The sequence below is a fragment of the Protomyctophum bolini genome (genome assembly GCF_963924005.1).
Source record: "Protomyctophum bolini genome assembly, chromosome: 11".
NCBI lineage: Eukaryota > Metazoa > Chordata > Actinopteri > Myctophiformes > Myctophidae > Protomyctophum > Protomyctophum bolini.
In genome coordinates, this window is record NC_137872.1 from 44,579,972 (window position 1) to 44,606,819 (window position 26,848).

The following is a 26,848-nucleotide window of genomic DNA, read 5'->3' on the forward strand; positions in this document are numbered from 1 at the left end:
TTTTTTTGCTTTGTGATACAGATAAATAGGAACTTAGAAGAAGAATCTGGGGGTTGGACTAGGGGTGTGGCTGAGAGGTACCTAGGGGTGTGGCTGAGGATAAGTACTGAGAGGTACCTACGGAAACCTAGAGATCCTGATTTGACCTGCAGGCAAGAACGAAGGGAACCCCACTGTATGTTCCCTCAGCCCTATGTTCCCTCAGCTCTATGTTCCCTCAGCTCTATGTTCCCTCAGCCCTATGTTCCCTCAGCCCTATGTTCCCTCAAGTGTAATTAATAATTATTATTAATTAATCAACTTCTTAATAGTGTAATAAGTGTAATACTGTAAAGTTCCTGAGAATTAACTGCCACCTCAACCTCAGCAAGAACCTGAGAATGAACTGCCACCACAACCTCAGCAAGAACCTGAGCATGAACTGCCACCACAACCCCTAGAAGAGCCTCCGCAAGAGACTCGACGAGACTGTTCCTGGATCTCTGTCCGACGGGAGGAGGAATCATTCCAGGAACAGCGGAGGGAGAACTTCCGCAAGCTGCAAGAACCTCTGCAAGAGGGCGCTGAGAACATATTTCCTTTACCTTCATCCAGGAAGGAATCCAAGAGGACTTCTACCAGTGTGTGTACGTGGAGGAAGTGGCGCGACAGATCTACCAGCGCCAGGTCAGACTGCTGGACCAGCGGCTGCTCGCCGGCGTCGAGGCCTCCTCCGAGTCCTCGGCCGACGCTTTGGAAAAGGTCTTCTCAGACCCGGGATGGTCGCCGTCAGACGCTGCAGCCGGCTTCCCGCCTGGCCCGAGACGGAACGGAGGTCTTTGAACAACGAGAAGAGGAAAGGCCTCCATGGAAAGCGTTTCTTCAACTCTCCGCACCTTCTAAATCTAAAGGACAGCAGCGGCGAACCGCTCAACGCGGAGGATGGCGAGGGAGCGCCCGTAGAATGTCACGAGATGCAGTCCGAACCAGTATTCCTGAATAATAACCATATAAGAACTAAGCTATGATGACTGAAACTACTAAATATATTGACAATTTCAATTTCAACAAATAAAAACTAAACAAAAATTTTCAAGAGGGGCTAGTGGAGGAGATAATTAAAATAAAAGTAATTTTCGGTTTGGTTGCACGGTGAAAATAGCCGATCTACAAACTCACAGCGCATCACAACACGTTGCAGCATGCCACATTGTGAGCTTGTAGATCACCAATTTTCAGCATGCAACCAAGTCTCAAATCAGGCATTACGACACCATGAAGGCCTGCCAAAATACATTTACGACTACATCTACAGTTGATAGTCGACTAAAACTAGACTAACTAAACTAAAAGATTCTCAGTGACTAAAATGTTTCTTAAACTAAATGGAATATTATTCAAACACACTCTTTGTCCCACATCTGGTGAGATGGGATCTGGTCACCCTAAGCAGCCCAGGCAGGAAGAGAGAGGACAAGAGGAGAGGAAAGGTGAGATAACTCATGTCCGTCAAGGAGACCCTTCTCTACATGACCTATGTCCTGCCCAGTTTAAAAAACAAACAACTGACAGATGAAGATAAGTACTGCCTACTCAAGAATAAGTGGTTCAAACATAACCATAAATACCCACAAACAAAGTTCGGTGAGAGGCAGCAATTATACGCTATAATAGGAATTGGGAGGAGAAATATCAGTGGCTTAGATATTCAGTTTCAGAAGATTCCGCCTACTGTTCTATCTGCGTATTCAGCTGAAAAACAACAAACACCATTTTCATAAACCAAAGATTTCGAGACTGGAAAAATGCTGTAGGGGAGAAGCGTGGAATCATGAGCAACATAAATGCATTCATTCTGTTCTAAGCAATGCATATGCCGAGAGGTTTAGTAGGAATCGCAAAGCTCTCCTTTCCATTTTAGACATTATGATCAATCTGTCAAAGAGAAACATATACTGTAGCACTGCGTGGTTCATGGATAGGAAAAGGTGAAGATGGCAACTTTTAAAATACAGCCCTCTGAGCCCTATATCTTGCCCTTACCCTTTATCCCTAAACTTATTTGCCATTATTTTAAAACACTTTAAAATAGTACAAATAGCCGATCTACAAGCTAACAACGTGTCGATGTTCGACCGTTCGCCCCATCGACTTTGACCGAATTTAACCAGTTTGACCGAACCGTTCGCCCCACCGAATTTGACGCACGTGTTCCACACCACCACAGGGAGTGGTGGTGGTACGTATGTGGCCACAAAAGGGACAGACAGATGGGTGGAACGGGTACTCTGACACGGGTACAACGGGTATTGCATAGCCGGGTGGGGCATGGATCTCCAACTTCCATTTAATTTAATTTTCTCATGTCATATGAAAGCAGGGAATCATAGCTTCAAATTGACATATTGGTTGTTCAGTTTGACCCACCAGTTTTGGAGATATGGCTATAGAGTAATGTCTTGCAGAGAAACAGCGAGTTGAGAAAACAGGCTTGAAAGGTTCACTTCTGTGGACTCTAACATTACACCTAGCTATATGTTTATTAAGCGATTTCATTTATTTCAGACATGCTCTAGTATGTGAAGACTGCCTGTGCTATTAACTCATTTTGGATTAAAACATAAATACATCAGTTTTTCTCCTCTCCTGAACTTGCCGTCATGACTGTCTCTGTATAAAAAAGAGTCACATAGTAGGCTATACTGTTTACGCTGCAAAAAATGGTTTGTTCATTTAGTCTGTGTTTGTGGCGCTGCCTGTTAGATTAGTATGACACTGGGCATTTGGTCATGTGGGAGCGGATCTGGGGAGATGAAGATGCCATAGGCCTCAAGCTTGTTTTTCCCTCACACCTGCAGCCACTTTAACTATAACAACAACCCTAACCCTCCACTCTGCCATGGTTTACAGCTCAGCTCCCAATGGAACAGCTCTGTGTTGCATCATGCCACTTAACACATTTTGGGCGGGAACCCCTTTTGGTGTTTTAACTTATGTTATGCTTTAGCTATTGGAAAATAATCCTGCACACTGTCTTCACTTGAGTTTAGATTTTATTGAGCAACGTTTCTCAATAAAAAATAACCTCAAGTGAAGACAGTGTGCGGGATTCTTTTCCTCTACTTATCAGTTCCAGTTATCCGACGCACCTGTCCATTGTAGGTGTGCAGAAGGACTTTTTTCTTATGCTTTAGCTATTGAAAAATAGCAGATCTACAAGCTCATAGTGCGGCACTCGGTATTAGCTTATAGATCTGCTGTTTTTGAAAAATCGTGAAAATGTGCCTGAAATCTTTTAATATATATTCTTTCAGAGTTTCAGTTTTTAACTAAAATCTTTGCTTCTGGGGTGTCCCTGGAACAACATATTTTGAGAACTTTACTGATATATAAACATGAGGTTTTTCAGAAAAAAATTAATTTTAAAAAGTTGTCAGGCCTAAATGTTTTAAGACAGTATTTGAAAAAACTTTTTCAGATGGTGGTCCACGGCCAAATATATCAATTTGGGGATCCCAACCTGTACATATTTTTGTTATTTATTTTACCTTTTATGATGATTTGAATTTTGTTGTTATTTTTCATGTCATGATTATGAATTGAATACCCAGGACCTGAATGGAAACAAGGCCGCGAGGACCTTTTTCGGTGTGTGTTTGACTGTACCCTGTACTGATTACATTTCTGTTTGACTGTACCCAGTATTGATTTAATTTCTGTTTGACTGTGCCCTGTAGTGATTACATTTCTGTTTGACTGTACCCTGTACTGATTACATTTCTTGCAATTGGGATTCTTGCATATTTAATTTGCTGCGGTTTGCCTTCACACTGTCATCCGCAGCAATTGGAAACGCAACAGGGGGGACCTTTATCAATGTGTTCCATTCATAAACTAGCCTACAACGTGAAATCTATGGTGATAAAATTATACTCATAATGTGTCGTGCCGTCTGGGACTGGACCCCCCCTTCTCTCTCGCTCTCTCACTATACGCACGCAGCCACGCACTGTTTTTTTGGGCATGGAGGCACAGCGCTGAGTGCATGATATAACAGACAGCAGCGCAATTTTTTTACAAGTTTATCGAGATGAAAGTCCCTACTGAAAGAGTGAAAGTCCCTACAGTCCCCACACAGTGAAAGCACTCCATGTTTACGGCACACACAGACAGACGGACAGAATATTCTGTAGGCTATAATACTATTACACTGCAGTGTTTATGTGTTTTCTTAAGCAATTGATTAATGTACTCGTCCTCATTTCGATCAGGGCTTCAGTCTCCTCATTCGACCACGTCTATATCCACGGTAACGGGACATCTTTGCGCTGCGTAAAATATGCCTTCTCCGTCTCCAACTGTGTTCAGCTCCTCACCCGCCACATTGTTTGCTTAATTTCCTTTATTTACTGCGGATTGCATTCACACCTGCACCAAATCGTAATCAAGTGCGATTGGAAGCGAAGTGAAACCCCCGTTTTTCCTCAGAGTAGAATTCTTTGATACGCATGAGGATTCGAATGAGCCTTCACACATGCCAAACGAAGTGCACTTTCTGAAAATGCACAGCAGGATTCGTTTTAATCGCAGCAAAGCTCTCTGGTGTGAATGTGACCTAAGTGTCATGCTTCAGAAGAAGCCCAGCCCCTATGGACTTTTAAACTTTAACAGTTTACAATTTACATAAACAATGACAAAGGACAATGAACCAACATGACAGTTCGCAAACAATGATCAAGTGAATAAAAAACGAACTAATACCCCCAAAATTCTTAGATGGCAGATTACATAATATACAACAGGCCCAATGGCGTATTCTAAACTACTCCGAAACGGTGTCCAAAACTCATATGTGTATCAATCAGACTCTTCATATTTAATATTGCAATCCTATCCAATCCACTTCATTTATAGCCTATAGCAGTTGTTCTTTAACGTTTTTTAAATGCTTTGGCCATGTCTCGCGACCCCTGCTTGTTTGTTTGTTAAGGTATACACAACATGCAATAGATACAGTTGCCAATTTTACATCATCAATTGTTAAGTCTGGTGAGATAGTGTCATTGAGACGCTATAGAACAGGGGTGGGCAACTTTTACGATGGAGAGGGCCACTATAGTTCCACACTCACTCCAGAGGGCCTCTATAGTTCCACACTCACTCCAGAGGGCCGCTATAGTTCCACACTCACTCCAGAGGGCCGCTATAGTTCCACACTCACTCCAGAGGGCCACTATCGTTCCACATTCACTCCAGAGGGCCACTATAGTTCCACACTCACTCCAGAGGGCCACTATAGTTCCACACTCACTCCAGAGGGCCACATTGCTTATTACTGTCGTAGCAAAAATAGCTGTTTTTAGCGTTTTGTAGATCAGCTATTTTTGAATAGAAATCCTGTAAAATAACCATTTTATTTAATTTCTAATGAATTTCGTTATAGTTATGTTAACTTTATGAACTAAATCCAAACACATTGGACATACAAAAGCGGTTCATGTTGGCATGTTTGGAATTGTAACAGCTGAAATCATTAATATATATATCAGTATTCTGATATTAACCTAAGGGCCGCATTAAGTGAAGGTGGCCCCCACATTTCCCATACATTGCCCATGTATGGTAGGCTATAGGCTATAGTATAGAACAACCACCATTGTTTTGTTACTATGAATATCTATCTTTTTGTTTGTTTGTTTCTATTATGTTTATTACACGCCCTGCCTCTTACAGCCTCTGCCCAGGTGGGTGCTGTTAAAGATTACGTAATGCCATAAGGTGACACAGGGGATGTCACAGCACTGTGTATAAAATGTAGTAACCGGACAGTGTATTTAGAAAGGGGGGAGGGACGTTCGACCGAGCAGGACAGTCATGAGGTCTTCTCTAGACACACACCTGCTTTCATGCATGCACTTGAGCTTGATATTGTTCGCTTCGTTCTCTGCTTTGTCTTCCTCCCCGTCCTCCTCTTGTGAGTTACAGGCAGAGTTTAATCTCAGCAGAATGCACAAAGCTGGCGACTTTGTTCTGGGTGGTTTGTTTCTGGTCCATTTCTCCTCTGTGTTCCCCGAGCTGTCTTTCATCTCCGAGCAACAGGAGCCCACTTGCTATGGGTGAGTATCAACAGCAGGCAAGACGATTATAGGTCAGGGCTTCTCAAACTGGGTGGCGTGGCACCCATAGGGGTGCCTTGGCCCTCGACACAAGTCCAGGGTTGCCTCAGAATACTTTGATAATATTTGGAATTCACCCATGTCACTTTTTTAACCACTATTATCCTAGTCAAACGGGCCCGACTTAAACCGTGCTTGGTGTACTGTACTCTACAGGCTGGGAAAATAACCCACCAAAACGAGCAGATCTACAAGCTCAGCTAGCTGTGAAGCCTGTTTTTGCTGAATGGTAGAAATGCTGACCTAATGGGAACAGATATTCTCTCCAGTTTTGCTCATGACATATTGTATCTTTGGGGGAAAGATTTACATATTTAGGTACGGTTAATTTGACAAAATGTAATTCAGGTGGTGCCGAGGATGAAAAGGTTATTTATATGGGGTGACCTGAGAATAAAATGTTCGATAAGCAAGTAACATGTTTTGACTTTTGACACATGATTTGTTTACATTGTGAATTTCTACAACAATAAATGTATTACATTGTGCATTTCTACAACAATACATATATTACATTGTGCATTTCTACAACAATAAATGTATTACATTGTGCATTTCTACAACAATACATGTATTACATTGTGCATTTCTACAACAATAAATGTATTACATTGTGCATTTCTACAACAATACATGTATTACATTGTGCATTTCTACAACAATAAATGTGTTACATTGTGCATTTCTACAACAGTATGTATTACAGTACATTGTGCATTTCTACAACAATACATGTATATTCGAGGTCACAGTGATATTTGTGTGTGTTAGATTTGACGTTCGAGGGTTCCGGTGTGCCCAGACCATGGTGTTTGCCATCAGTGAGATCAACAGCAGCCCCAGCCTGCTGCCCGGCGTGACTCTGGGGTACAGTATCTATGACAACTGCCTCACGCTCGGAGTTGCATTCCGTGCAGCGTTGTCATTGGTCAGTGAGAGGGAGACACGGTTGTCATTGGTCAGCGAGAGGGAGACGAGGTTGTCGGTCAGCGAGAGGGAGAAGAGGTTTCAGTTGGACAAGAGCTGCGTTGGCTCTCCTCCAGTGCTCGGCATTGTGGGCGACGCTACATCAGAGAACTCTATTGCCATCTCTAGAATATTAGGTTTGTATCGAGTGCCCATGGTAAGTTTCCCATACCTGAATCCCCTTCTAGCACAACCTATTTTATGTATAATGCGTTTATTTGTTTTGTTTTCTACAGCAGGGGTTGGCGCAACCCTTTAGACATTGAGTGCCATGTTTTTATTTTCTTGATAGTCAGGATGTATGATTATTACTCAATAACCCACTATCTCTCAGAGTCTCTCCCTGGTCCCAGGTCAATGAATGTGAGTTTGAATAATTTTCGCTCCTATGCCACCAAAATGTGGAACGCCCTACCAACAGTCATTAAGACATGCAAATCCCTTGACTCCTTCAAAATCGCTCTCAAAGGGCACCTACGGACAGCTGCAATTCGAAACTGGACCCGGAAAAATCTGAATTTGCATACCGATGTGATCATGAGACTGGACTTAATTTCCGACTAAACTTTTTTGAATATTTAATTTAAAAGAAAAAAAGATCCTCTCCACAGAATGTGCCAGTGATCACCCTACGCTGTGACAATGTTGGCACCAGTGCCTAAGGTTGCTGTAAAGCCTTGCACACACCGTCTGCGAATGCCGCGTGTCAAAACAGCCGCCTCCGTTATTTTCAATGAACCTATCCCACCCTGGCGGCGTCCGACGCGCGTCCACGCCTCGCCTGACGCTCCGATACGCCACTGTTCTATTTTCCAGGCGCTGCCGCGTCGCTGCGCACCCGGTGTGTGTTGGGCTTTATACAGTACGATAGATCATGTAATCTGAACCCACCCTGCACTTGGAAAGAGTTGAGGCGTTCCACAGATAAATATATATAGCTTGTAGATTGGCTATTCTCATAATTTCTCCTCTTTCTTATAATATTTGACAATTTGGCCTAAATGGCCAATGTTTGACATTTTTTATAGTATAGTGTATAGGTGTATTCAGTCTACATTGTCATTATGAGGTAGGGGTGCATGCGTGTTTGTGTTAACCCATTTTGGGGCAGGAACCACTTTTGTGTGTTTTAAACATTATGTTATAATTTAGCTATTGAAAAATAGGTCTGCTATTTTATTTATTTTTCGTGAAAATGTGGCACAAATCTTTGAATATATATTCTTTCTTTCGGTGGCCAATTACATATAATCTTTGGGCTCCTTGACATGAAATATTGAGCACCACGGATACAGAAACATTTCAGAAAACTGTCTATATGTGTTAAAAGAGCACATTGTAAGTCAGAATCCCATTTCAGAAATCAATCGGAACACAAAGGCTACCAGTGCTTCTTTGAAACTAAATATGACACTGATTTCTTTCTTCCTCCTCCCAGGCTCACATGTTCTGCTTGCAGGGGACATTTATAAAAAATAAAATAAAAATAACCCATTAAAGGAGAATTTGTGGGTAGCCCTTTTCTTACCTTAAAATGACAATAATGTTTTAATGTATTCTGCCTTTTTCAGATAAGTTACTTGGCCACTTGCTCCTGTCTGAGTGACCGGAATCACTTCCCATCCTTCTTTAGAACAATCCCAAGTAATGTCTTCCAGGTAAACTGCTGCACACAACAATGCTGTTGGTATCACGTATAGTTCATGATCCACACACTTGACAAATGTCTCCATCTAGTGAGTGTAACTGATATTGCACATCACCTCTCGAGCTGGTCTTTATTGACAGTATCAAGGGAGAGTCGACATTTAGACATATGCAAATTAAATTAATGGATTTACTTGAACAGTGGTGGAAGAAGTATTATGATGATGATGATGCTTATTATTATTATTATTATTATTAATATTATTACGATGTATAACAGGCACGCACGCACGCTTTTTCACAAATAGCAGAGCTATAAGCTCATGATGCAATGTGTTGTGAGCTGTCAGCTAGTCGATATTCTATGTTGTTAATTGAATACCGGTAGTCGCAATTGTTGTGTTTAATGCACGTTTGGTAATAATAATCCAGTGGAGTAAAAAGTACAATATTTGTCTCTGTAGAATAGATTATTGAAAATATGATATACTTTGAAGTAGCCTACTTCAAAACTGAACTTAACAGCATTTGTATAAATGTACTTACTTTCCACCAATGTATAGGTGAATAGCCTAAGTGATTATCCCTACATTCTTTGTTCATTCAGATGGAAGCTATGCTCCAGATCATGAGGCGGTTTGAGTGGACTTGGGTTGGAGTGGTGTTTATTGATGACGACTATGGCCGCGACGCTGCCCATATCATCCATGCTGAGCTGGCCCACTCTGGTCTGGGTTGTCTGGCTTATTTGGAGGCTCTGCCTTGGGACCACGACCCAGCTGAACTGCAGAGGATTGTCACTGTGATAAAGACGTCCTCAGCTCGAGTGGTCATTGCATATGCATATGGGAGCTATATAGTTGATCTGATGGAGGAGGTTTGTGATACGCGTAGCGATTGATAACTATAAGGCATCAGAAAGTCCATATATTGAACTGAACACATCCCTCCATAACATATACTGTATGAGCATAAGTTGGAAACTAGTACAATTAAAGGGATATTTTACTTTCAAAACTTTTGGTCATGTAAATTCAACTCAGTGTGAACACCCCAGACAGTTTTTAGCTGCCCCGCCCCCTTCCTATACAAACCCAGTATAACGTCAAACTCCATTTTAACCATGATAGATTCATCGTAAACACCTCCTTCTAATACGTGATGTTTTCATTTATTTTTTAATAATTCTTTTGAAAAATAACCTACTCCAGCACCACTATAAAAATAGTGGTGCCGGAGTAAATAGTGGTGCCCCCCTCTCCCAGGGATGCATTGGCTTGTCCCACGTACTGGTTTCCAACATGTAATCTAATACAAATAATAATAATCTACAGGTGGTAAAGCAGAATGTGACAGGTCTGCAATGGATTGCCGGTTTGGGCTGGATCAGAGAGCCAAACCTCTACTCTCCGCGCTACATGCCGTACCTGAGAGGCACCCTGGGTGGTGTCATTCGTCGAGGAGAGATTCCAGGTCTCAAGGACTTCTTGTCAAAAGTTCGTCCTGACAATGATCCTGACAGCAGCCATCAAAATACCATAGTCTGTCTTTTTGTTGAATTTTGTATTCATGCTGCAATTTCCAAGTTGTGAAATGAATATACAAAGTGATTCATATTGATTAAAGGTAACTTATCTGATTTGAATTTTTTAGGTGAGGCAGTTTTGGGAGCACACATTTCAGTGTAAATTTGCACCCCTTCCACCAGAGTGGGTGGATACTGGTGGAAGGGTGTGTACTGGACAAGAGGACCTAGGAACGGCAGAAACTACATTTTTGGATGTGTCTGAAGTCAGGATAGAGTATTGTGTGTACAAGGCAGTGTATGCTCTGGCCCACGCCCTCCATGACATGTTGCAGTGTGTGCCAGGAAGAGGGCCTTTCCCTGGGCACAGCTGTGCCACTGTGCAGACAATAAAGCCATGGCAGGTAAAACATGAAGTCATGGTTTCTAGCTGGGGTCCCATGACATTGGTAAAACTTGACTAGTAGGATTATTATTATTTTTAAAGCAGTAACATAGTTTTGTTCAGATGCATGCTGCAGGACACTGTTTCATTTAGGAGAAAGTCAATGCCCGACTTATAACGGACAAATGATTTAAGGCCCCCGGCTTTCATAGACTAGGACGAGGTCATTGTCACTGCGGTTTGCCAGTACCCAGGCAAATACAACAGTCCATCTCAGTGCAACTACTGTGTATATTGTATGGAGTAGTACTGATCTTCAGTAGTCTCTCAATAATGTTACTCACATTTCTAGCTCATGTATTACCTGGAAGAGGTCAACTTCACAACATCATTTGGCGACCGTGTGTCATTTGATGAGAATGGTGACGCTTTACCAATATTTGACGTCATGAACTGGGTGTGGCTCAATGACGGCAATGTAAAGGTTCAGAATGTAGGCGTGGTCAAGAAGTCAGCCTCCGCTGGTGTAGAACTCATCCTCGATGAAGACACAATCTTCTGGAGCTTCGAATCTACAAAGGTCTCTTTGGCTTCATAAAATGGCTAGTGTGTTAAGCTCATGATGTCAATGTCATTTAGTTTGGACTGAGATTGGTTAATTTCCTCTGCAGCCTCCTCGGTCAGTGTGCAGCGAGAGCTGTTCCCCTGGAACCCGTGTGGCCAGAAGGAAAAGAGAACCTGTCTGCTGCTTTGACTGCATTGCTTGCTCTGAGGGAGAGTTCAGCAATGAGACTGGTAGGTTTACATTATGTAGCTATAGGTACAGTAAGTGATCTTTAGAATGATACTGTATAGTTGTCTCTTCCTTTAATCTTGCCCTCGATGGTAGACTCTACAGAGTGCACTAGTTGTCCAGAGGACTTCTGGTCCAGTAGCCAGCGTGACAGCTGTGTCCCTAAGAGCCTGGAATTCCTGTCCTACCACGAGGCCGTGGGAATCTCCTTAACAACCATCTCATTACTAGGCACACTTGTCTGTGCCGTTGTCCTGGGAATCTTCGTGTATCATCGAGACACGCCCATGGTACGCGCCAACAATTCAGAACTCAGCTTCCAACTTTTGCTGTCACTCAAATTATGTTTCCTGTGTTCACTTCTGTTCATTGGCCGCCCGAGGCACTGGACTTGTCAGCTGAGGCATGCAATATTCGGGATCAGCTTTGTGCTGTGTGTCTCGTGTATCCTGGTAAAGACTGTGGTGGTGCTGGCTGTGTTCAAGGGCTCCAAGCCTGGTGGTGCAGACGTCATGAAGTTTTTTGGTGCTATGCAGCAGAGAGGAACAGTTCTGGCTCTTACTTCAATACAGGCAATAATCTGCATAGTCTGGCTTGTGTCTGCCTCACCAGCTCCTCATAAAAACACACAGTACCTCAGTGATAAGATAGTCTATGAGTGTGATGTGGGATCAACAGTTGGTTTTGCAGTGTTACTAGGTTATATTGGTTTACTAGCACTCCTCAGCTTCGTCCTAGCATTCATGGCAAGGAATCTTCCAGACAACTTCAATGAAGCCAAGTTAATCACTTTCAGCATGTTGATATTCTGTGCCGTGTGGATAGCCTTCATACCAGCATATATCAGCTCTCCAGGCAAATATGCAGATGTAGTGGAGGTGTTTGCTATTCTAGCATCTAGTTTTGGTCTTTTGCTGCCGCTGTTTGGACCAAAGTGTTATATAATGCTTTTAAAACCTGAGAGAAACACTAAGAAGTCCATCATGGGTCGAGGTGCCACCAATACGTAGAAGCAGAAATGCAATGATAATACATGTTCTGGGTATTGTATAGCAATAATATACTGTTGGTATATTCATTGATAATCTTTAGCAAGTAGTAATCCGGTCAGAGTTGCAAACATCTATAGCCATCACAAAGAAAAGTTGGCATTAACGTGCTTACCCTCTTAAAATGCAGTTTGACCATAGGTCGAGCATATTGTGCTCGCCATAGTGTTTACTTTGCAAACCAGCAGGTTGACTGAGGTTGGATGTGTGCAGCGGAGATTCCATTGGACATGACATTTCATGCATGTTTTTTAATTTTTTATAATTTTTATTGCACAATTTTGTAACCCATTTTTTACCCCTGTGTCAATTATATAATGTGATCGTGGGCTCTACACACCCTCCGCCAACCTAGTCCCCATATATGGGGCACATGGGGAAAGCAACGGACTTGAACTCATGCTTCCTTCATGCCTGAGTGTCCAAGTTGCTCCTTTACACCTGACTGGGGGGAGTTTCCCTGGTTGGAATAACGTGTTCCTTCCAAGTTCCTTTCCCCTCCATCAGGCTTGAGTCTTGAGTCGGGTCTGACATCTTTAAGGACATGTCTGAAATATAGAGCCTAGAAGTCTTTGTGTGTGCGACTCAAACTTGAGTCCCCATGTGTGCCTTGAACCCAATAATTGACACATTGAAACATTACTTTTAAAATGAGAGGCTTCATTTATTTATTATCTTAAAACCTTGTCACCTCTGGGTCTCATTATTGACTTTGACCCTTTGTTTGAATTCTGTCTTTGTTCTTTCTTCTTGTCACTGCACCTTTGATTAAATAGACTAGGCCTATCTTCTGCTATGTATTTGGAATTGTATATATTTTAATATTTTTTTCTTTTTGTGGTTCTGTTTTTCTTTTTTGTGATTTACGTGATTAGGCCATTTAAACATGCAGGCCAGCCACATGCATGTGACAATATTATGTTAGGGTTGTGTATTTCTTAGACCCAAAAGCAGACTCAGAACAGGATTTCAAGCTTGTTTATTTATTCACTCTTAATTCAACAAAAAAATTAAAATTAAAATCAGGCTTGGAAGGGCTGTAGAAGGCGTGAAGAAGACGGTCGGCAACTGACAAACTGGCAAGGGCTGGAGTGAAGAGCCCAGGGTTTTTATCAGCTGGGCTTGATGAAGGGATACGAAAAGAATACCAGCACTCACGTTGTATCCTAGAAGGATTTATGTTTTATTTTGTTCCCCCCAGAAGGAAACAACAGTGTGGACGTTTTGGCCCATGGGCCTTCCTCAGCGTGAATCTAGATAACACTGCATAGGTGTCACTTATAAAGAGGACCTGGGTGCCGTGCCAAGCAGATGGCGGTCCGGGTGCACCACAAATTATCTCTGTTTACCTCATTATTTTCTGTTACATAGTTATTTTAAGGAAGCTTGGTATTATTTAAGAAACAGTAAACAAAAAGGAACACAAACATAAAAGTATCAATATAGGTTGTATATTAAGTATGTAAGATCCATCTAGGATCTAAACACTATAGACAAAACCTGACCTGTGCAGGTCTCTAGGACCCATCTATTTTTAACATTCTAGGAAATAAATAATAGAACAAATTAAAACACATCAAAGTAATAACTGCTCAATAAACCCTTCCGGGTGTTCAATTTGTAAAGTCTATAAGCGCAGTTAATTTGTCACGATCCCCATCTCTTTTTAAGTGCTGAACAGCCTCAAAGCCCTGGAACCTAACAACTGAAATCAGTCATTTACCAGTACAGTATGATATTAACCTGCGGGCAAAATTAAGTGATGGTGGGGGCCCATGTAAGTAAGTAAGTAAGTAAGTACATTTTATTTATAAAGCACTTATCAAAACAACAGTTACAAAGTGCTGTACAACAAGGTAAAAAAAAAATCAATTCAAAGCGACAAATCACAGATCAAAATACAAACGAAATAAATATGTTTTCAGTGACTTCTTAAAAATGTCAACAGACTCTGCATTCTTTATAAAAAGGGGGAGGGCATTCCACAGTGTGGGAGCAGCTACGGCAAAAGCCCGGTCGCCCTTTTAATTGATTCTTCTATTATATCAGACGACTATGGGCGTTCCTCCGCCATTCTCTCTGAACTTTCTGTGTTGTTGCTTTGTTTTCTTTGAACGCGCGTGTGTGGTGTGGACGCTGGCGGTCGCATTCCGCTACGTCATAACGCTACGTCATAAATGTGCGCACTGCGCAGGCTGAGGTGGATTAGATCTACAAGCTCCTGCGCATCTCTGTTGTTATCTGTTGATAGCTTGTAGATCTGTTCCATTTTCGCATGCAACGCAAAAAAAAATTGTAACGAGTAACGGAGCATGTTTTAACGAAGTAAATAGTTATAATATTGCTATTTTGGCAGAGTCATCACTCGTTACTGAAAAAAGTAATAATATTACAGTAATATGTAACGAGTAACTCGTTACTGCCCAACACTGTTGAGGACACAGAATAAACCAACGACAGGTATATACTGCCTTCTTCAGTGTATACAGAACAATGATCTAGATAGGTTATACATAGGTTATACTACTGCTGGATCTTAGTGCAGCATTCGACACGATCGATCACGCTGTAACAATCGCCCTCTTCACAGCAAGGCAAATTATTAACTACGGAATAAATAAGCAGGATCGTGAGGTTTACTTTAGACACTTTATGGGAAGTTGTAATCAAAGTCAAACAGTACACTACACGATGACGTCTCTCCCTGTCTCTTTCCCTTTAATGATATAAACAACAAAGAAAACAAACTCAAACCAACAGTCAATGATTACATCCAAATCCCCCCTCCCGCCACAAACCAGTCCCAAAGTCAGCGGAACGCAACTGCGCTTTGGATCAAACAAATAATAAAGACCGCATCCGTCCCCCTCTTCCAACGAGGCGCGTGCACACGAGAGTCTAAAGTTATTGAAGTTCAATTCACTGCAATGCACGAAACGCGTGGGGTACCCCTTAGTATTGACAATCCTCCAAGAACACTTTGGAACGGGCTCACCGGTCGCAGCAGCTCTGTTCGCCTCCAACCGCTGGCATGTATAATCCCGATCCAACGCCGATCGCCGACGGTAACACAAAGCGCGATGCTTGTCCCGACGGGCACGACTGTTCTCCAATTATTGTGGGCTGCAGATAACTGTGTTCGAACTTTGAGAACTGTTCAAACGCTATCTGGCGCTCCCCTTCTCCTCCGTGCAGCCTACACACTGTTTGTTTGGGAGATCCCTCCCGTGTGTCACTTCCTCCTTTAGTAAATTTGGGTGGTGGCATCAATCAGCCACGGACACCCATCAATCACACTAGTACCAAACCCTTTACCTTTCATATACAAATAAGAAAGAATAAGACTCTCACAAAGCTCAGTTACATATCACACGTATATAATAAACATGCACAGAAAGTAAAGCAGAATGACATTAATAATGTGCGTTTGTCACAACGCCATACTCCTAAACCAGCTCCAACAGTGGGTGGGGTTAGGTGAACTGGCCCTGAAGTGGTTCTCCTCTTACTTGTCAGGGAGAAGCGTTGGTGTTGCTGTCGACAGCTTTGTCTCCTCCTCTGCTCCTTTGACATGTGGGGTCCCCCAGTGGTCCATCTTAGGTCCTATCCTATTTTCAATTTATATGTTACCCCTTGGTGCGCTCATAAATACCTTTGATGGTGTCTCATACCATTGTTATGCCGATGACACTCAGCTATATATTTCCTTCAAGCACACAGATATTAGCAAACTCACTGTATTGCATGACTGTTTAACAGCTATTAACAATTGGATGGCTCAATCTTTTTTGCAGCTTAAAAAACAGAGATCCTCATTATCGGCCCCGAAAGCATCGCTAATGCCATTCGGCTATCCCTGGGCACTTTGGCTTCTAATATTAAAGACTCTGCTAGAAACTTGGGTGTCTTCTTTGATAGCCACATTAATTTCAAGTTTCATCTAAAGAAGATCACCCAGTCCTGTTTTTTCCACCTACGTAACATCTCTAAAATATAACCACTCCTCTCCACTCAAGTGAAAATAATTCATGCTTTCATCTCTTCCCGACTCGACTACTGTAACGGACAACTACAATTAATTCAGAACACAGCCGCCAGGATTCTTACAAACACCAATCGCAGATCACATATCACACCGGTGCTCGCTTCACTTCAAATACAGAATCAACTTAAAAATAATTTTAACCACTTATAAGGCGTTACATGGGCTGGCCCCACCCTACATCTCAGACCTTCTGCTTCCAAAACAAAATACAAGATCACTCCGGTCCTCAGACGAGGGCCTACTGAAAATTCCGGCGACTTAAGGCTCATACATAGTCTGGATTTACGGTGGTGGGGTGACCACCGAACCGAACTACAACATGACGTCACGAGCCGCGGTGAAGAGCAAACCACCGCCACCACTGCAGCCCTTCTCTCTGTTTTTACTCACCACCGCTCAACATTATTTCAGCTCCGGTGGTCAGCTCACCACCGGAGCGGTGGTCACCTTACCACCGAAAATCCAGACTATGAATAGGCCTTAAACGGGTAACCAAGGGCGACCGGGCTTTTGCCGTAGCTGCTCCCACACTGTGGAATGCCCTCCCCCTTTTTATAAAGAATGCAGAGTCTGTTGACATTTTTAAGAAGTCACCTTGATGTACAGCACTTTGTAACTGTTGTTTTGATAAGTGCTTTATAAATAAAATGTACTTACTTACTTACTTACATGGGCCCCCACCATCACTTAATGTGGCCCGCAGGTTAATATCATACTGTACTGGTAAATGACTGATTTCAGTTGTTAGGTTCCAGGGCTTTGAGGCTGTTCAGCACTTAAAAAGAGATGGGGATCGTGACAAATTAACTGCGCTTATAGACTTTACAAATTGAACACCCGGAAGGGTTTATTGAGCAGTTATTACTTTGATGTGTTTTAATTTGTTCTATTATTTATTTCCTAGAATGTTAAAAATAGATGGGTCCTAGAGACCTGCACAGGTCAGGTTTTGTCTATAGTGTTTAGATCCTAGATGGATCTTACATACTTAATATACAACCTATATTGATACTTTTATGTTTGTGTTCCTTTTTGTTTACTGTTTCTTGTCTTAAATAATACCAAGCTTCCTGTTGAAAAAACTATGTAACAGAAAATAATGAGGAAAACAGAGATAATTTGTGGTGCACCCGGACCGCCATCTGCTTGGCACGGCACCCAGGTCCTCTTTATAAGTGACACCTACGCAGTGTTATCTAGATTCACGCTGAGGAAGGCCCATGGGCCAAAACGTCCACACTGTTGTTGTTTCCTTCTGGGGGGAACAAAATAAAACATAAATCCTTCTAGGATACAACGTGAGTGCTGGTATTCTTTTCGTATCCCTTCATCAAGCCCAGCTGATAAAAACCCTGGGCTCTTCACTCCAGCCCTTGCCAGTTTGTCAGTTGCCGACCGTCTTCTTCACGCCTTCTACAGCCCTTCCAAGCCTGATTTTATTTTTTTATTTTTTTGTTGAATTAAGAGTGAATAAATAACCAAGCTTGAAATCCTGTCTGCTTTTGGGTCTAAGAAATGCACAACCCTAACATAATATTGTCAAATGCATGTGGCTGGCCTGCATGTTTAAATGGCCTAATCACGTAAATCACAAAAAAGAAAAACAGAACCACAAAAAGAAAAAAATATTAAAATATATACAATTCCAAATACACAGCAGAAGATAGGCCTAGTCTATTTAATCAAAGGTGCAGTGACAAGAAGAAAGAACAAAGACAGAATTCAAACAAAGGGTCAAAGTCAATAATGAGACCCAGAGGTGACAAGGTTTTAAGATAATAAATAAATGAAGCCTCTCATTTTAAAAGTAATGTTTCAATGTGTCAATTATTGGGTTCAAGGCACATATGGGGACTCGAGTTTGAGTCGCACACACAAAGACTTCTAGGCTCTATATTTCAGACATGTCCTTAAAGATGTCAGACCCGACTCAAGACTCAAGCCTGATGGAGGGGAAAGGAACTGGTTGGAATAACGTGTCCCTTCCACGTGCTACGTCCAACCAGGGAAACTCCCCCCAGTCAGGTGTAAAGGAGCAACTTGGACACTCAGGCATGAAGGAAGCATGAGTTCAAGTCCGTTGCTTTCCCCATGTGCCCCATATATGGGGACTAGGTTGGCGGAGGGTGTGTAGAGCCCACGATCACATTATATAATTGACACAGGGGTGAAAAATGGGTTACAAAATTGTGGGATAAAAATTATAAAAAATTAAAAAACATGCATGAAATGTCATGTCCAATGGAATCTCCGCTGCACACATCCAACCTCAGTCAACCTGCTGGTTTGCAAAGTAAACACTATGGCGAGCACAATATGCTTTAGACCTATGGTCAAACTGCATTTTAAGAGGGTAAGCACGTTAATGCCAACTTTTCTTTGTGATGGCTATAGATGTTTGCAACTCTGACCGGATTACTACTTGCTAAAGATTATCAATGAATATACCAACAGTATATTATTGCTATACAATACCCATAACATGTATTATCATTGCATTTCTGCTTCTACGTATTGGTGGCACCTCGACCCATGATGGACTTCTTAGTGTTTCTCTCAGGTTTTAAAAGCATTAAACACTTTGGTCCAAACAGCGGCAGCAAAAGACCAAAACTAGATGCTAGAATAGCAAACACCTCCACTACATCTGCATATTTGCCTGGAGAGCTGATATATGCTGGTATGAAGGCTATCCACACGGCACAGAAGATCAACATGCTAAAAGTGATTAACTTGGCTTCATTGAAGTTGTCTGGAAGATTCCTTGCCATGAATGCTAGGACGAAGCTGAGGAGTGCTAGTAAACCAATATAACCTAGTAACACTGCAAAACCAACTGTTGATCCCACATCACACTCATAGACTATCTTATCACTGAGGTACTGTGTGTTTTTATGAGGAGCTGGTGAGGCAGACACAAGCCAGACTATGCAGATTATTGCCTGTATTGAAGTAAGAGCCAGAACTGTTCCTCTCTGCTGCATAGCACCAAAAAACTTCATGACGTCTGCACCACCAGGCGTGGAGGCCTTGAACACAGCCAGCACCACCACAGTCTTTACCAGGATACACGAGACACACAGCACAAAGCTGATCCCGAATATTGCATGCCTCAGCTGACAAGTCCAGCGGCTCGGGCGGCCAATGAACAGAAGTGAACACAGGAAACATAATTTGAGTGACATCAAAAGTTGGAAGCTGAGTTCTGAATTGTTGGCGCGTACCATGGGCGTGTCTCGATGATACACGAAGATTCCCAGGACAACGGCACAGACAAGTGTGCCTAGTAATGAGATGGTTGTTAAGGAGATTCCCACGGCCTCGTGGTAGGACAGGAATTCCAGGCTCTTAGGGACACAGCTGTCACGCTGGCTACTGGACCAGAAGTCCTCTGGACAACTAGTGCACTCTGTAGAGTCTACCATCGAGGGCAAGATTAAAGGAAGAGACAACTATACAGTATCATTCTAAAGATCACTTACTGTACCTATAGCTACATAATGTAAACCTACCAGTCTCATTGCTGAACTCTCCCTCAGAGCAAGCAATGCAGTCAAAGCAGCAGACAGGTTCTCCTTTCCTTCTGGCCACACGGGTTCCAGGGGAACAGCTCTCGCTGCACACTGACCGAAGAGGCTGCAGAGGAAATTAACCAATCTCAGTCCAACCTAAATGACATTGACATCATGAGCTTGACACACTAGCCATTTTATGAAGCCAAAGAGACCTTTGTAGATTCGAAGCTCCAGAAGATTGTGTCTTCATCGAGGATGAGTTCTACACCAGCGGAGGCTGACTTCTTGACCACGCCTACATTCTGAACCTTTACATTGCCGTCATTGAGCCACACCCAGTTCATGACGTCAAATATTGGTAAAGCGTCACCATTCTCATCAAATGACACACGGTCGCCAAATGATGTTGTGAAGTTGACCTCTTCCAGGTAATACATGAGCTAGAAATGTGAGTAACATTATTGAGAGACTACTGAAGATCAGTACTACTCCATACAATATACACAGTAGTTGCACTGAGATGGACTGTTGTATTTGCCTGGGTACTGGCAAACCGCAGTGACAATGACCTCGTCCTAGTCTATGAAAGCCGGGGGCCTTAAATCATTTGTCCGTTATAAGTCGGGCATTGACTTTCTCCTAAATGAAACAGTGTCCTGCAGCATGCATCTGAACAAAACTATGTTAATCCTACTAGTTAAGTTTTTCATGTTTTACCTGCCATGGCTTTATTGTCTGCACAGTGGCACAGCTGTGCCCAGGGAAAGGCCCTCTTCCTGGCACACACTGCAACATGTCATGGAGGGCGTGGGCCAGAGCATACACTGCCTTGTACACACAATACTCTATCCTGACTTCAGACACATCCAAAAATGTAGTTTCTGCCGTTCCTAGGTCCTCTTGTCCAGTACACACCCTTCCACCAGCATCCACCCACTCTGGTGGAAGGGGTGCAAATTTACACTGAAATGTGTGCTCCCAAAACTGCCTCACCTAAAAAATTAAATCAGATAAGTTACCTTTAATCAATATTAATCACTTTGTATATTCATTTCACAACTTTGAAATTGCAGCAAGAATACAAAATTCAAAAAAAAGACAGACTATGGTATTTTGATGGCTGCTGTTAGGATCATTGTCAGGATGAACTTTTGACAAGAAGTCCTTGAGACCTGGAATCTCTCCTCGACGAATGACACCACCCAGGGTGCCTCTCAGGTACGGCATGTAGCGCGGAGAGTAGAGGTTTGGCTCTCTGATCCAGCCCAAACCGGCAATCCATTGCAGACCTGTCACATTCTGCTTTACCACCTGTAGATTATTATTATTTGTATTAGATTACATGTTGGAAACCAGTACGTGGGACAAGCCAATGCATCCCTGGGAGAGGGGGGCACCACTATTTACTCCGGCACCACTATTTTTATAGTGGTGCCGGAGTAGGTTATTTTTCAAAATAATTATAAAAAAATAAAGGAAAACATGAAATGAAAAAAAAAGGCCCCCTCACGGTTAAAATGGAGTTTGACGTTATAATGGGTTTGTATAGGAAGGGGGCTGGGCAGCTAAAAACTGTCTGGGGTGTTCACACTGAGTTGAAGTTACATGACCAAAAGTTTTGAAAGTAAAATATCCCTTTAATTGTACTAGTTTCCAACTTATGCTCATACAGTATATGTTATGGAGGGATGTGTTCAGTTCAATATATGGACTTTCTGATGCCTTATAGTTATCAATCGCTACGCGTATCACAAACCTCCTCCATCAGATCAACTATATAGCTCCCATATGCATATGCAATGACCACTCGAGCTGAGGACGTCTTTATCACAGTGACAATCCTCTGCAGTTCAGCTGGGTCGTGGTCCCAAGGCAGAGCCTCCAAATAAGCCAGACAACCCAGACCAGAGTGGGCCAGCTCAGCATGGATGATATGGGCAGCGTCGCGGCCATAGTCGTCATCAATAAACACCACTCCAACCCAAGTCCACTCAAACCGCCTCATGATCTGGAGCATAGCTTCCATCTGAATGAACAAAGAATGTAGGGATAATCACTTAGGCTATTCACCTATACATTGGTGGAAAGTAAGTACATTTATACAAAGGCTATTCACCTATACATTGGTGGAAAGTAAGTACATTTATACAAATGCTGTTAAGTTCAGTTTTGAAGTAGGCTACTTCAATTATTATTATTTTCAATAATCTATTCTACAGAGACAAATATTGTACTTTTTACTCCACTGGATTATTATTACCAAACGTGCATTAAACACAACAATTGCGACTACAGGTATTCAATTAACAACATAGAATATCGACTAGCTGACAGCTCACAACACATTGCATCATGAGCTTATAGCTCTGCTATTTGTGAAAAAGCGTGCGTGCGTGCCTGTTATACATCGTAATAATATTAATAATAATAATAATAAGCATCGTCATCATCATCATCATAATACTTCTTCCACCACTGTTCAAGTAAATCCATTAATCTAATTTGCATATGTCTAAATGTCGACTCTCCCTTGATACTGTCAATAAAGACCAGCTCGAGAGGTGATGTGCAATATCAGTTACACTCACTAGATGGAGACATTTGTCAAGTGTGTGGATCATGAACTATACGTGATACCAACAGCATTGTTGTGTGCAGCAGTTTACCTGGAAGACATTACTTGGGATTGTTCTAAAGAAGGATGGGAAGTGATTCCGGTCACTCAGACAGGAGCAAGTGGCCCAGTAACTTATCTGAAAAAGGCAGAATACATTAAAACATTATTGTCATTTTAAGGTAAGAAAAGGGCTACCCACAAATTCTCCTTTAATGGGTTATTTTTATTTTATTTTTTATAAATGTCCCCTGCAAGCAGAACATGTGAGCCTGGGAGGAGGAAGAAAGAATTCAGTGTCATATTTTGTTTCAAAGAAGCACTGGTAGCCTTTGTGTTCCGATTGATTTCTGAAATGGGATTCTGACTTACAATGTGCTCTTTTAACACATATAGGCCTGACGTCGAAATTTAAAAAATGTATTCAAAATTCTGACAGTTTTCTGAAATGTTTCTGTATCCGTGGTGCTCAATATTTCATGTCAAGGAGCCCAAAAATGATATGTAATTGGCCACCGAAAGAAAGAATATATATAAGAATATATAAGATTTGTGCCACATTTTCACGAAAAATAAATAAAATAGCAGACCTATTTTTCAATAGCTAAATTATAACATAATGTTTAAAACACCAAAAGTGGTTCCTGCCCCAAAATGGGTTAACACAAACACGCATGCACCCCTAGCTCATAATGACAATGTAGACTGAATACACCTATACACTATACTATAAGAAATGTCAAACATTGGCCATTTTGGCCAAATTTTCAAATATTATAAGAAAGAGGAGAAATTATGAAAATAGCCAATCTACAAATTTATCTGTGGAACGCCTCAACTCTTTCCAAGTGCAGGGTGGGTTCAGATTACATGATCTATCGTACTGTATAAAGCCCAACACACACCGGGTGCGCAGCGACGCGGCAACGCCTGGAAAATAGAACAGTGGCATATCGGAGCGTCGGACGCCGCCGGTGTGGGTTAATTGAAAATAACGGAGGCGGCTGTTTTGACGCGCGGCGTTCGCAGACGGTGTGTGCAAGGCTTTACAGCAACCTTAGGCACTGGTGCCAACATTGTCACAGCGTAGGGTGATCACTGGCACATTGGCACATTGTGTGGAGAGGATCATTTTTTCTTTTAAATTAAATATTCAAAACAGTTTAGTCGGAAATTAAGTCCAGTCTCATGATCACATCGGTATGCAAATTCAGATTTTCCGGGGGCCAGTTTCGAATTTGTCGACCAGTTGAGTGTATCACCGCAACAAATCTCTCCCTGCTATAGGTTCAAGTTCCGATGATCACACCCCTTGTCGGTTATAATGAGAAATCCATTATGCTCTGATGCAGTCAGATCTTAGGCCCCTACCGCAGCTCGCCGATAGGGCCCAGGAAATGTACTGTTCAGGTGTTCTGAGAGGGCACAACACGGCTCTCATCTAGAGCGGGGTAGCACCTCCTCAACAGGAAAAACAGCAAGAGTTCCCAGCGACTCGCCTGAGGACACTACCTGCTGCCAAATTCCGGTGTAAATTGATTTTCGCGCCTTCCTTCATCTCTGGCGTCTTGCCGCCCGCCCCTTTTGACCTGATCCCATGCAACTTCATTGAGGCCTATTGTCGGCCTGTTAACAGAATTGCAGCCATCCGTAGGTGCCGTTTGAAAGCGATTTTAAAGGAGTCAAGGGATTTGCATGTCTTAATGACTGTTGGTAGGGCGTTCCACATTTTGGTGGCATAGGAGCGAAAATTATTCAAACTCACATTCATTGAGCTCTGACCAGGGAGAGACTCTGGGAGATAGTGGGTTATTGAGTCTAATAATCATACATCCTGATGTGAAAAAATTTATTTTTCTGACTATCAAGAAAATAAAAACATGGCACTCAATGTCTAAAGGGTTGCGCCAACCCCTGCTGTAGAAAACAACAAAACAAATAAACGCATTATACATAAAATAGGTTGTGCTAGAAGGGGATTCAGGTATGGGAAACTTACCAAGGGCATTCGATACAAACCTAATATTCTAGAGATGGCAATAGAGTTCTCTGATGTAGCGTCGCCCACAATGCCGAGCACTGGAGGAGAGCCAACGCAGCTCTTGTCCAACTGAAACCTCTTCTCCCTCTCGCTGACCAATGACAACGCTGCACGGAATGCAACTCCGAGCGTGAGGCAGTTGTCATAGATACTGTACCCCAGAGTCACGCCGGGCAGCAGGCTGGGGCTGCTGTTGATCTCACTGATGGCAAACACCATGGTCTGGGCACACCGGAAACCTCGAACGTCAAATCTAACACACACAAATATCACTGTGACCTCGAATATACATGTATTGTTGTAGAAATGCACAATGTAATGTAATACATACTGTTGTAGAAATGCACAATGTAACACATTTATTGTTGTGGAAATGCACAATGTAATACATTTATTGTTGTAGAAATGCACAATGTAATACATGTATTGTTGTAGAAATGCACAATGTAATACATTTATTGTTGTAGAAATGCACAATGTAATACATGTATTGTTGTAGAAATGCACAATGTAATACATGTATTGAGAGAATATCTGTTCCCATTAGGTCAGCATTTCTAACATTCACCAAAAACAGGCTTCACAGCTAGCTGAGCTTGTAGATCTGCTTGTTTTGGTGGGTTATTTTCCCAGCCTGTAGAGTAAAGTACACCAAGCACGGTTTAGTCCGTTTGACTAGGATAATAGTGGTTAAAAAAGTAACATGGGTGAATTCCAAATATTATCAAAGTATTCTGAGGCAACCCTGGACTTGTGTCAAGGGCCAAGGCACCCCTATGGGTGCCACGCCACCCAGTTTGAGAAGCCCTGACCTATAATCGTCTTGCCTGCTGTTGATACTCACCCATAGCAAGTGGGCTCCTGTTGCTCGGAGATGAAAGACAGCTCGGGGAACACAGAGGAGAAATGGACCAGAAACAAACCACCCAGAACAAAGTCGCCAGCTTTGTGCATTCTGCTGAGATTGAACTCTGCCTGTAACTCACAAGAGGAGGACGGGGAGGAAGACAAAGCAGAGAACGAAGTGAACAATATCAAGCTCAAGTGCATGCATGAAAGCAGGTGTGTGTCTAGAGAAGACCTCATGACTGTCCTGCTCGGTCGAACGTCCCTCCTCCCTTTCTAAATCCACTGTCCGGTTGCTACATTTTATACACAGTGCTGTGACATCCCCTGTGTCACCTTATGGCATTACGTAATCTTTAACAGCACCCACCTGGGCAGAGGCTGTAAGAGGCAGGGCGTGTAATAAACATAATAGAAACAAACAAAAAGATAGATATTCATAGTAACAAAACAATGGTGGTTGTTCTATACTATAGCCTATAGCCTACCATACATGGGCAATGTATGGGAAATGTGGGGGCCACCTTCACTTAATGCGGCCCTTAGGTTAATATCAGAATACTGATATATTAATGATTTCAGCTGTTACAATTCCAAACATGCCAACATGATCCGCTTTTGTATGTCCAATGTGTTTGGATTTAGTTCATAAAGTTAACATAACTATAACGAAATTCATTAGAAATTAAATAAAAAGGTTATTTTACAGGATTTCAATTCAAATATAGCAAAACACTAAAAACAGCTATTTTTGCTACGACAGTAATATGCAACGTGGCCCTCTGGAGTGAGTGTGGAACTATAGCTGCCCTCTGGAGTGAGTGTGGAACTATAGTGGCCCTCTGGAGTGAGTGTGGAACTAAAGTGGCCCTCTGGAGTGAGTGTGGAACTATATTGGCCCTCTGGAGTGAGTGTGGAACTATAGTGGCCCTCTGGAGTGAGTGTGGAACGATAGTGGCCCTCTGGAGTGAGTGTGGAACTATAGCGGCCCTCTGGAGTGAGTGTGGAACTATAGCTGCCCTCTGGAGTGAGTGTGGAACTATAGCTGCCCTCTGGAGTGAGTGTGGAACTATAGAGGCCCTCTGGAGTGGGTGTGGAACTATAGTGGCCCTCTCCATCGTAAAAGTTGCCCACCCCTGTTCTATAGCGTGTCAATGACACTATCTCACCAGACTTAACAATTGATGATGTAAAATTGGCAACTGTATCCATTGCATGTTGTGAAATACCTTAAAGTAAACAAACAAACAAGCAGGGGTCGCGAGAC

General features: G+C 42.4%; 2 protein-coding genes across 2 annotated transcripts; one reads left to right on the forward strand and one right to left on the reverse strand.

Moving 5' to 3' along the window:
* Nucleotides 1–758: 758 nt before the first annotated feature.
* LOC308323525 (extracellular calcium-sensing receptor-like) lies at nt 759–12,481 on the forward strand (the record flags this gene model as incomplete). The annotated part of the gene is made up of 8 exons (XM_080775254.1): nt 759–968; nt 5,965–6,095; nt 6,927–7,278; nt 9,376–9,496; nt 10,477–10,697; nt 11,031–11,258; nt 11,350–11,473; nt 11,568–12,481. The coding sequence occupies 8 exons, from the start codon at nt 759–761 to the stop codon at nt 12,479–12,481; spliced, it is 2,301 nt and encodes a 766-aa protein (XP_080631380.1).
* A 6,591-nt stretch (nt 12,482–19,072) lies between these two features.
* On the reverse strand, nt 19,073–25,689 carry LOC308323526 (extracellular calcium-sensing receptor-like; the record flags this gene model as incomplete). The annotated part of the gene is made up of 6 exons (XM_080775255.1): nt 19,073–19,983; nt 20,078–20,201; nt 20,293–20,520; nt 21,912–22,106; nt 24,694–24,988; nt 25,580–25,689. The coding sequence occupies 6 exons, from the start codon at nt 25,687–25,689 to the stop codon at nt 19,073–19,075; spliced, it is 1,863 nt and encodes a 620-aa protein (XP_080631381.1).
* Between the last annotated feature and the right edge of the window lie 1,159 nt (nt 25,690–26,848).